The sequence below is a fragment of the Pipistrellus kuhlii genome, unplaced genomic scaffold (genome assembly GCF_014108245.1).
Source record: "Pipistrellus kuhlii isolate mPipKuh1 unplaced genomic scaffold, mPipKuh1.p scaffold_m20_p_12, whole genome shotgun sequence".
Lineage (NCBI taxonomy): Eukaryota > Metazoa > Chordata > Mammalia > Chiroptera > Vespertilionidae > Pipistrellus > Pipistrellus kuhlii.
In genome coordinates, this window is record NW_023425427.1 from 36,366,996 (window position 1) to 36,379,110 (window position 12,115).

Sequence of the window (12,115 nt, forward strand, 5' to 3'; positions counted from 1 at the left end):
TTCTAACTCTCTATCCCTCTCTCTTCCTCTCTGTAAAAAAATCAATAAAATATATATATGTTTTTTGTGTGTTTTTTAAATGGGTAGAATTGGGATAGACCAGAAAGGGGAAAGACACTCCAGGTGAAAAGAATGGCAAAAACAGAGGCGTAGAAGGGAAAGCACACAGCTGCAGTCTGGGAGTTACTGGAGAGTCTGGTGCCTTGTGACTGCCTCTGCAAGCCTCAAACTTTTGCTAGGGAGGACTTGGACTTGGCTCAGCGACTAGCTTTTTTACTTGTATTTCAGAGCTACTGAGCAGCTCTATGGCCAAGGCCTCCCCTACATGCGCTGTATTTGATTCTCTTCGGGACCTAGGCATGTGCGTTTTTGAAGAATCCCCTGAGAATTCTATGTAGGCTAGTGAGACCCAGCAGTGACTGCAAAGGGAAGCAAGGCGTGAACTTGGGGCCTTTAGGGAGAATGTCCAAGATGCACTGAAACAGGGAGTGGAGAGGTAGTTCCAGAGTCCAGGTGAAATAAAGACAAGGCCCCAAGTCAAGGGATTGCTCAAACCCTATTTTACTTTTCACTCTTACCCGGAGGCTCTGCCTGGTTTTCCCGGCACATGGCCAAGCCATCCTAGGGCATTTATTTTCTATCTGTGGGAAATCATCCCCAACCCAAATCATGGTCCATCGCCAATAACCGAGGTTTACAAGACCATGGGACCCAAAGGGAGCTGGGAATTATTAGATTCTGTTTGCAAAAGAAGCAGGCCTTTAGTATGATGGTTTTTGTTGTCTCCCAGTTGCAAAATAGCTCGAGGGTCATTTTACAAAGAAGGTTTTTTGCTTCTGAGGTACAGAATTGTTCCGAGCTTCCCGGAGAGTTTTCCCTAAGAATCATAAACGCCACACTGCGCAAGAAGAACAGCCAGCCCCAGTGAGCCACCGGCATGATCTGCATAGCTGAGCGTGAGGTTTTGTTTCGCCAGAAGCCCCTCTTCCTTTACAGAGGGGAGCCAATGTGGGGAGGCTGCTCTGATGAAGCAGCTGAAGGAATGCTCTTATCCCATACCCAGTCCTGTCCGCCTAGGAGGCGGCAGGCCAGTTTGAACAAGAGCTTCGTAAACTCTGGCGCTAGTGGTGTTTTGTTTTGTTTTTGTTTTTTTGGAGGAACACAAAGGAAGGAAGCCTGTTTTCTGACAAAGTCTAATTACCCCCGAGAGGGCAGTTCCACAGGCCATAAAGGGCAAAGAGCTTCGGGAAACCACCACCCTCAGCAAATGCCTGCCACTTTTCATCTGACCCTCCAGGCTTCCGAGAACTACCAAGTGAAGTAAGATGTATTCCTAGAATTTATCCCAGGATAAATCCAACCACGGGTAAGACTTTAGTAAGCACACTGTTTTTCCCTTGCAAGAGGTCACACAAATCCTCCAGGAAACCAGATGACGTGGCCAGGATAGCCGCATGACTCACAGAACTTAAACTCTGTCTGGAAAAACAGAGCTGGTGTGTTAATTTCTCTGCCGTTAAAACCCGCCGTGAGGACCCAAAGGAAATAGCATAATGAAGACGAGATGAAACGCATTTTTAGCTGGTCTCTGTAGGACGGTTTCTTCCACCCAAAGACATCGGCAATCTTCACTAATCACATCTCAGGTTGTGGTGGGGTTTTTTTTGTGTTTGTTTTTTTTTTTTTTTTTTTTCCATTTTCAAGCTAAGGAGGAAGTCTGAGATCTTAGTTCCCCACCCACACATCACACACCCCGGCCCAGCTAACACACATTCACAGGCCTCACCTTAATGTAAGCCCATGAAATGGGCAAGATGGAACTGGAGCCCCACGGGGCTGCGCTGACGGTGCCCACGGGCCGGGCGTCCTCATCAGACGTTAACGAAATGACAGGATGACTGGGCAGGAAAGGGGCAAGATGCTTCTTCCTGTCGTTTTTTAGTACAAATTCAGAAGATGTGAAAAGATCCACTACAACAACCAGCCAGGTACGCGCTGGGCCCTCTCAGGAAGCTCTGCTCCCGACAGAGGAACCTGACAGCTCTAAGGCAGACGTTCAGGAAGCGTCCCGGCCTTCCTCCTCCACTGGTTAACAAGTGGTTAATAAAATCTAATTATGGTCTTCTTTGGACATACCCTAGAAGCATCTATTTCACTGATCCTATCCCAGCCCCTATAGACACATTACAGGCAGGTAACTTCGGCACCTGAAGACCTCAACGGGAATAATAGCAGGTTTGGGGCTGTTCTTTCATTCCCAGTGTCCAAGGCCATGCTGAACCCAGCAGCCCAGAACTCACACTCCGATGGGCCCCATGCCAGGGCCGCCCCCTCCGTGGGGAACGCAGAAGGTCTTGTGAAGGTTCAGGTGCGAGACATCAGACCCAAAGTCTCCAGGACGACAGATCCCCACCTTCCACAATGGGAAAGAGCCAACAGTCAGAGTCAGGAACTGGAAAGGGTGCTCTGGAGGGGCGGGCCCTCCCCGCGGAGGAAAGGCAGGCAGAGCTGCTCACAGGCACACCCTCCGGCCTGGCTGAGGCCTGCAGGGAAGCCTGGCATTCCATAGGCAGCATGCCTTGTGGTTTCTGTGGAAACGGCAGCTGACCATTTAGATTCTAAAATGCAGAGTGGAATGTACAGTCAATTCCTAATTATCCGCCCGCTGAGCAGAGAGAGAAAGTGCCCCCCCGCACAAGAACGGCTGTACTCCTTGCAACTGACATGGGCACCTCTCACCCCAGCAGTTCACTCTCTCCCGTCCCCCTTCCCCCCCCCCCCCCCCCCCCCCCCCCCCCCGGCACTTTCCCCGAGCGGTTCCTTTGGGCACCCTGATGGGAGGAGCTGGAGGGCTGCCCAAGAGGTCGCTGAGCCCAGGGAGAGGAAGGGAGGCGGACAGTTTTCCTGAGACCATCCCGATGCCAACAACAACATTCAACGACGCCGCCCCTGCCCCTTTGGCATCAGGGCTGGTTTGGAATGTGGGCAGAGATAAAGAGTGCGTTTCTGCCAGTGAAGCAACAGACCATCCCTGGATGACACTTACAAAGGGAATCAGACAGAAGCAAAGGAAAGCAGAAAGGGTCTGAAATAGAACCAATAAGCAATGAGAATTAAGTTAGGAAGTCTCTGAGAGAGATAATGACACTCCTTACACACCACAGAAGCCTTCTCCTTTTCTCCACGCCCCCTCCCCCCACACACACACACACACACACTCTGGCCAAAATCTGCCCTCAGGGGAAGAACGATTCAGCTGTTTCCCACTAACGAAGCTGGAAGCTGAAGCCCAAGGCCGTTTAATGGCTTGTCCAAGGTCATGGCAGATCAACATTCACGGGTGGCCAGAACTGGGGTCTGAATTCCCTCAGGAAGGCAGTCAGGTGAGCTTGTCTCTCGCACCCCCAGAGGGATCACACCCTTGACAAGCTAAAGGCTCTCAACTCATTTCCCCTTCCTTTCAACTGTGTTTCCTCCTCCCCAGCGTCTCCCATCACTCATTTAGGATCTGTAACCTCAGTGAAATCCGGGGACTTCCTTTGAAACTGTCATCCTCAATTCTGAACACAGTGTCATGTGTAAGACAACCTTCAAAGGTCAGAGAAAAGGAATTTTTTCTCACTTAACAACTTTCTCAGGGTTCCCATCTCATGTTGCCCACCTGAGCGTTCATATTTGCCCCGTCCAGGTAAACCTGGCCTCCGTGTTGGTGAATCAGATCACACACGTCGCCGATGTTCTCTTCAAACACGCCATTGGTGGATGGGTACGTGATCATGATGGCTGCCAGGTTCTCCTTGTGTTTATCCACCTGTGAGATAGAAAGGGGCAGAAGGAGACAAAGGAAGAAACCCTTCTTTCTTAGGCAAACAAATCCTTGCTTTTTATTGTAAAGGATTAAGAAAGATGAATTCTTGGTCTTTTCATTTCTGATCTACAGCCATGATTCCCTTCATTAGTCATTCCAATGAAATAATAAGATCCCTTCAGGCTAGGTCTCCAGGGTCAAGACCAAAAACACTGCTCAGAAGATTTTTGGACAGATTGGGCTCAAGTCTCTAAAGTGGTTTTCCTTTGGTTGAAGTCGTCTCAGTAATTATTTCAGATCTTTTTAGTTCCAAACATGTATATTTCCACAATTAATCTCTCTCTGCTCATTTTACCATTATTCCATTTCCCTCCCATTCTATGGAAATTAGAATTCCCATAAGAAGTGCTCCTGCTCTGAGGAAAGAAATCTCCCTCAGGTTTCCTCCTGACAGAAGGCAAACATATCTAAAAGGAAAGCATGTGAAAAAGTTCCCGCCAGCAAGTCAAGTGCAGGCTTGTAGGAAAATGAAAACAAAATTTTAATGTCAATAACCTATATTGGCCCAAGATAGCTGTTGATAAAAACTTTGTGGGGATTGCTGGAAGAGGAGAGGTGAGTGAGAGAGATGAGCACTGTTGTGTATTTTCAGCTTCCCTTTTGAAATCAGTTACTTGAGGTTCCCAGACTCCATGCCTAATAACCCTGACAAAAATCACATTGCTATTCAACTGATTTCCTTCCCTCTTAAGATGCAGCCTCCAGTCCACCAGTGGAAAGCAGATACGGTTGCTAGGCAACCTCTTCCTGGAGGTTGGGAGGTTGGGAGTGGGGGATGGTGTGTTAGAAAGGAGGGTGGAAAGCTGCCCGATATTCAGCAGGTAATGGCTGGGGTGGCCACAGGCATTTGCAAAATCTACATTTACGTTTTAATTCCCAACACGAAGATTGAGAAACACCGTGGCTACCAGTGTGATTATTAATAGGGGAAAGAGTATGGGTAGGTTGGGCAGGAGTAGGCAGGTCCTGTATGGAGTACCTTCACTACCACCATGAATAATTCATTCAGTTTCTTACTCATGCATACATTAGAGAATAGGATTTCAATTTAAAGAACCTGCTCCCTGAAAGACATGGAAGGCCAGACTGTGGTCCGCTTAATTCTGGAGCAAAACTGTGACTGTTGCCTTTAATTGTTCTTACAGACACAGTTAGGTTTTCTGACTTGACGCCATTTTTCCCCAGACCCGTTCAGAGGAGGAACTGCAGTCTTTTCATTAGAATGCAGAAGCTAATGCTGACATGAACCATCCAGCCCCTGACCCCCACCACCTCTTCCCAACCCATACCGCTCCCATCTGCTAAGTGGAAGGTGGGTACCATGGCCTTGAGGTGAGCTGTGTCGATATTTCCATATTTATCCACCTCCACAGGCTGAATCTTCATGCCTGCCATGTGGGCACTTGCGGGATTGGTCCCATGAGCTGATTTCGGAATGAGGCAAACCTTAGGAATGGAAATGAAAGGAAGGAAGGAGGATGAATAATCACCCGGCGGCTATTCATAATGACAGAAAAGCCCTACAACAAGCATATCAAACTCCAAGGCTAACACGGGCCAAATAAACAAGGTTCAAGTTCATGTGGGCCGCAATAAACAAAAGCTTCAATTTTCATAGAAACGTGGGTTTATTTCGATAGAGACATGCTGAGTACAAAGAGCTGGGATAAATGAGTAATCATAACATAAAATAACAGAACATTTTATTTTTTTATCTTATTGATTTTTTTTTTTTACAGAGAGAAAGGGAGAGGGACAGAGAGCCAGAAACATCGATAAGAGAGAAACATCGCCGAAGCTGGTTTGGCTCAGTGGTAGAGCGTCGGTCTATGGACTAAAAGGTCCCAGGTTCGATTCCGGTCAGGGGCATGTACGTTGGTTGCGGGCACATCCCCAGTAGGGGGTGTGCAAGAGGCAGCTGGTCGATGTTTCTCTCTCATTGATGTTTCTAGCTCTCTCTCTCTCTCCCTTCCTCTCTGTAAAAAATCAATAAAATATATTTTAAAAAAAAAAAGAGAGAGAGAGAGAGAGAAACATCAATCAGCTGCCTCCTGCACACCCCCCACTGGAGATGCGCCTGTAACGAAGGTACATGCCCCTGACCAGATTCAAACCCGGGACCCTTGAGTCCACAGGCCGCACTGAGCCAAACTGGCCAGGGCTAATAGAACATTTTAATAAAAATTAATATTTTTTTTCTTGAACATTAACTTACCAGACACTAAATAACTGCACAAATTAATAAAGTGTAATGCAGATAAACTTATTTTTCTTGTACTCTGAAAGCAAAGTATTTTGCACACACCAAACAAGTCAGTACAAGACTAATGACTTGGCAGTCAACTGCTAAAACATTCGCTGCTAGTTTAAGTAGAGAGAAATGGTGGGCCTGCACATAAGGTGCGTTAAGGGAAATGAATGCAACACGATTATAGTAATCAGTCATTAGTGAACGTTGTAGTTTGTTATTAATAATTAGGTATAGCAGGGTATTACAAACAAGAAGTTACGAAATTTTTATTAAAACGTTTCTTATATACCGTTATATTGCCTGGGCCACAAAAATATTCGTGGGCCACAAGTTTGACATGCTTGCCCTACAACATGCTTGGAGCACAAAGTAAATAGGAGCCACTTCCTTTATTTAAACTGACTGCTAGTGCCTTAAAATCTGCTGCAATTTCATTGTTACCGCATCGCAAAACATTGTCCAAAAGAGGAGTTTCTGTTTGGATGCCCAAATAACGTTCCCTGAGTACTTTGCTCCTTTATCCCAGCACACCGAAAACACACCTGGGCTCATGCTAACCTGGTCTCAGTTAGAATACGCACTCAGTACCTTACAAAGACATCACATCAGAAGCTCAACTCCAGGACTCAAGCGCCCACAACACGGTGCCTGTGCCCTGCTTGGCTCTGCTGAGCTCCAAGAGACATGACAAGGGCAGACAGAATTCCAAAGCCTCCCAGTGTCACCCTTCATTGGTTGTTTATTCTGTGCAATGAATTGTCAGTTCCCATGAGAATCATAAACTAAGCACTGAATCTGGTCAGCCTCTGCCCTGTGCCCACACAACTTGCTCACTGACAATGCTGCCACGTGTATACATAAATGTCTACAGCCATCAGGGGCGGGGGGGTGGGGGGGGCACACGCAGGGGGTAGCCTTGGAATAAGAGAAAAGGGGAGGCCACTTCAGGTTGAAGAAATCAAGAAAAAGTGTGTCATAGAGCTTAAAGATCTATCGAATTTTTGTGAAAAGTGGATGGTGGATGCAATGCTAGAATTCCCAGATTTAAATCACTTTCATTTCCTCCCCCAAAGTCACATGAACACAGGCAAAAACACATGCTCAAGTAAATTGGACGATGCCCCAGTACAGGAAAATGCATTACAGACTTTTCCTAAAAGAAAACAAACAAACAAAAAGGCAACAAGCACCCTGAAAATAATCCTTTATTTTTTTAAAAAAATTTATATGGCTGAAACCAATGGTTTGGCTCGATGAATGGAGCATCGGCCTGCAGACTGAAGGGTCCCGGGTTCAATTCCAGTCAAGGGAGTGTACCTTGGTTGCGGGTACATCCCTGTAGGGGGTGTGCAGGAGGTAGCTAGTCGATGTTTCTCTCTTGTTGATGTTTCTAGCTCATGTCCCTCTCCCTTCCTCTCTGTAAAAAACTCAATAAAATATATATTTTTAAAAAATTATTTGTATTGACTTCAGAGAGGAAGGGAGAGGAGAGGGAGATATGGGAACATCAATAATGAGAATCATAGATCAGCTGCCTCCTGCATGCCCTCATTGGGGACCCAGCCCGCGACTAAGGCATGTGCCCTGTCCAGGCATGAACTGTGACCTCCTGGTTCATAGGTTGATGCTCAATCACTGAGTCATACCAGCCAGGCTCCTTTTTCATTTTTTCAGTATTAGAACAATATTGCAACCCTTTGAAGAGAAATGGATGCACATTATAAAATGGAAAACTTAGCTTCAGCTGTTTCCTCAAAAACGGCAAAGTCGCCTACTTAGTAAAAACACAAGTGCACAAAAAGAGAACTGTAACCGGAGGCACACATGGAAGTACTTTGTCACTCTTCTGCTGACAGCGAGTTTGTGCCTCTTTTGAAAAGCTCCTCATCTCATGCTGGTTATGCGGTGGTATCCTCAAATCCATTTTCTTGTTTAAATGCCTCCCATTTGTATTGAATTTTCTTTCATTTCTCAGGACCAAAGCTAGAGACACTTGTACTTTCTCACAAGGTATTTTTATTCCACCAAAGGATCGTGGTATAAAAGGATCCCTAGGGGCCGAACATTGATCAAGGAAGGGAAAGGCGAATGTCTTAAAAATGAATATAAAATACTTGTTAAAAGCCTACGTGGAGAATTCATATCAGGGAAGTTCTGCTGAAACAAAAATATTCAAGCTAAGCTCCAGCCAGTTTGGCTCGGTGGACAGGATGCCGGCCTGTGGACTGAAGGGTCACGGCTTTGATTCCAGTCAAAGGCACGTACCTTGGTTGCAGGCTTGATCCCAGGCCCAGGTTGGGGTGCGTGTGAAGGGAAACCAATCGATGTGTCTCTATCACATAGAGGTTTCTCTCTCTGTGTCTCTCTCCCTCCCTTCCACTCTCTCTAAAAATCTATGGAAAGCCAAAACCGGTTTGGCTCAGTGGATAGAGCGTCGGCCTGCGGACTGAAAGGTCCCAGGTTCCATTCTGGTCAAGGGCATGTACCTTGGTTGCGGGCACATCCCCAGTAGGGGGTGTGCAAGAGGCAGCTGGTCAATGTTTCTCTCTCATTGACGTTTCTAACTCTCTATCCTTCTCAATTCCTCTCTATGTAAAATCAATAAAAAAATATATTTAAAAATCAATGGGAAAATACCCTTGGGTAAAGATTAACAAAAAGAAAACATTCAAACTAAAAATGTCAACCACCCCATGGTACACTGAATAACGGGCCTCCAAAGATGCCCACTTCCTATCCCCAAAATCTATGGCAAGGGGACTTTGCCAATGTGATTAAGTGAAGGGTCTTGAGATGAGAGACTAAGGATCTTAAGACAGGAAGAAGCAACATGGAGAGGGTGAAAGAGCATAATGATGAGGAGCTCTAGGGGCTACTTCAGTGTGAGGAGGAAAAAAAAACAGAAGAGGGAACTCTTAATGTCAGTCATCTGTTAGTCACTGGACAACTGGAACCTTAGCATTCCTCTTGAAATCTGAATTATAGGCTGGGCTCCAAATGTATTCACAAGTGTTCTCATCAGAGGGAGGAAGAGGGAGATCTGATTACAAAGGAAGTAGGAGATGTGATGACTGAACAGAGGCTGGCGTGATGGCAGGAAGGGGCCGTGAGCCAAGGAATGAAGGAGGCCTCCAGACACGGGCAGAGAAACATTCTTTTCTGAATCCCTCAGAAGGAACCAGCCCCGCCAAAACCTTGACTTGAGCCAAGTGAAACCAATTGCAAACTCTAAGCCTCCACGTACTGTAAGAAAATGAATGTGTATTATTTTAACCCACTAATTTTGTAGTAATTTGTTACAGCAGCCACTGAAAATTAATACACATTCTGATATAAAGCGTAGTAGGTGGGGGAAAAAGCCTCAGTGGTTTTGTCAATGATTCTTTTATAAGTTGCTGTTAGACATTTCTGGTTTTCTACAATGATCTAGGAAACTTTATTTTTTAATGTTAATTTTTCCACACTCTATTTGTTTTTTAGATAATTTTTTCACGCTTTAGAATTGTGGTGTTACAAGGGATATAGAAACAGCAGGATCCAGATTTGATGATTTAGATTAATCCAAAACTAACCCGTTAGTACCCATTTAGAGGTGCTGTGTTTTCCAAAGTCCCCAATCTGTCTGGTGTAGAACCAACATAGCTGATCCCTGAAGGATTCAGGGTAACGCTCCTTTACAAGAGAAATCAATTCTCACTCATGGTAAAAACGGAACAACCGAAGGCCATTGCTTTGCCTCAGGAAATTGGGAAGAGAAAAAATACATATAAACTTTTGGAAGGTGTTTCTTTGTTGTTGTTTTTGTTCAATGTCTTCCCTTTGTATAGGAAACACAGTTTTTGACTAGCAAAGTGAGTTATTACAAAGTGTTTAGGACAGGGCCCGGCACATGGTGATTGCAATATAAGAATCTGATAACTAAATATGCATTCTCCCAAACGAAACGGGTAAATCAAGAACTTGGCTGTTGTGTTCTTAAGAGCGCCTGAAATTTAACCTAAGAGCAACGTGAAACTAACTTCCAATACCAGCCTGACACAAGAGAGCCATCAGGACCCTGGGTGGTTCCGTGGCACATGACTTCCCCACCCTTCACATCGGAATGGGTTCCATCAGAGTCTATTGTGCAGGAGCAGCTGTCTCAGACTCGCCTGATGTAAACAAGCCACGTTCTTCTTCTCTAACTGAAAAAGTCAGCCTTCGTTAAAATCTTTCATCAAAAAGGGGTGCCAGCATTTCCAAGCTGATGATCTGTATTTTCCACAAACTCAGCAACTGGGTGGCCTCCCCTGCTTCTTCCTCCCCTTCTTACAAGGCGGCGCCAGCTCCCCTCCCCGCTGCAGGATGGGGGAGCCTTCAGGACATCCCAGCGACAGCAATGTGGGCCATGGCACCAGAAGAAACATCACACTCGAGGGGTGGAGAGAGAAACACAAGGTGTGTATGTATGGGGGGGAGAGGGAGGGCGCGAAAAGAATCAGTGAGTAAAGGACTCTGCTCAGGCCCAATCCAAAGGTCTCTCATCCTTTCTCTTGGACCTTTCCAGTTGGGTTCCCACCTCGTGAACAATCACATATATGTCTGGGTGTCAAACCGGGGAGCTGGGAAACAAGGAGGGCGGGAAGCATCACAGAGGGTGGAACCTGCATTTCAGCCGGCCCTTTGTCATGAGCTCTTCGCTAGCCTTCCATGAGCGAGAGTGGGATCGCGGAGGGGACAACATGGAGATGACCACAGAGATCCCTTCCCAAGATCCCCAGACACCTCCTGATTAAAGAGCATGAGGATGAGGCGCTCCAGGGGCTACCTCAGTGCATAGGGGCCAAGGAGAAAAAAATAGAAGAGGGAACCCTTAATATCAGTCGTCTGTTATCTTTTCGCTGGACAACGGGAGCCTCAACATTCCTTTCTGAATTGATGACAGTGCTGAGGCTCTGCGGTCCAAAAACAATGCTGTAGCTCTAAACCAACCCTTCCTTAGAAAGCTAAAGAATTCAAAACCACGAGAAAACTCAAGTGAAAAAAAACAACAACAACACACACACAAGTTGGAATGCCAGAGGCTGTGTCTCTGGACTGGCACACACAGTGCCTTGCGCGTAGCCAGTGGTCAATAATTTATTCAATTAGTGAATGTCCTGGTTTCCAAAGGTCTTTGAAAATCAGTTCTATTCCCTAGCCGGGTCAAAGGCCTGCGGAAACACACGTGAAATCAGAATGAATTAGCCAGGGAATGAAAGAGAAAAATGTTCTCTCCCCTCTCTCCTTTTTTGTGAAAGGGAAGTGAAACGGTTTTTAGATTCCCTCATTGCAAAATCCAGGCAGCTAGCCACAAGCAATCCCAGTTTTAATAAAACCAGAAATGGACTAAGACCGGGCACCACCTATCATATCCCACTTACTCGGCAGGCACACCACCCGATCACCCTTTTCTCTAACGCTCCTCGCTGGGCAGACCCTTCTGTCCTGCTCTGGACTCCCATCCACTGCTCCGTCTAAGAACCCCACCTGTGAACTTTGTGGAGGTTCCAGCTAAGCCGTGGTCATCACCAACACGCAGGCCACTCCTTCAGCCACAATTGGAAGCCTGTGTCAGATCAACTGCCACAGGCACTGCCTCAGGAGATGAGGGTGGGTCCCCTCGAGCCCATTTGTACCCGCTAGTCCCCACAAGAACAGCTTGGACCCTGGAGACTAGACTCTCGTAGCCAAAGCTAATGATAAAGCAGAACCATTAACTCTGCTCCACATCTTCCATCATTGCTTAGAGCTGACATCATTTAATGGAGCATTTCTTGACTCAGTATTTTTTGAGCACACATCTGACCAGAACTGTGCTTGGGCACAGTGGGAGTTACAGAGAATTACAGCTCAGCCTCCGTCCTTTCCCAGGCCTGGGGCCAGGGCTGCGCCAAGGACAGGAGGCTTGGAATGGCAACATTCCTGCCCCTTACTCCCTCAGGAAATCAGTTTCATGGCCAACTGGCAGGCTTTTA

At 46.4% G+C, this 12,115-nt stretch overlaps 1 protein-coding gene across 1 annotated transcript in view; it reads right to left on the reverse strand.

Moving 5' to 3' along the window:
• Positions 1–12,115, reverse strand: part of GLDC (glycine decarboxylase) — a 74,813-nt gene that overhangs the window by 14,604 nt on the left and 48,094 nt on the right. Inside the window, exons 17-20 of the mRNA XM_036434053.2 lie at positions 5,189–5,314; positions 3,662–3,811; positions 2,301–2,413; positions 1,787–1,928 (exon numbers count right to left, since the gene is read on the reverse strand). Coding sequence (XP_036289946.1) covers positions 1,787–1,928; positions 2,301–2,413; positions 3,662–3,811; positions 5,189–5,314 — 531 coding nt within the window. The remainder of the gene's footprint in view (positions 1–1,786; positions 1,929–2,300; positions 2,414–3,661; positions 3,812–5,188; positions 5,315–12,115) is intronic.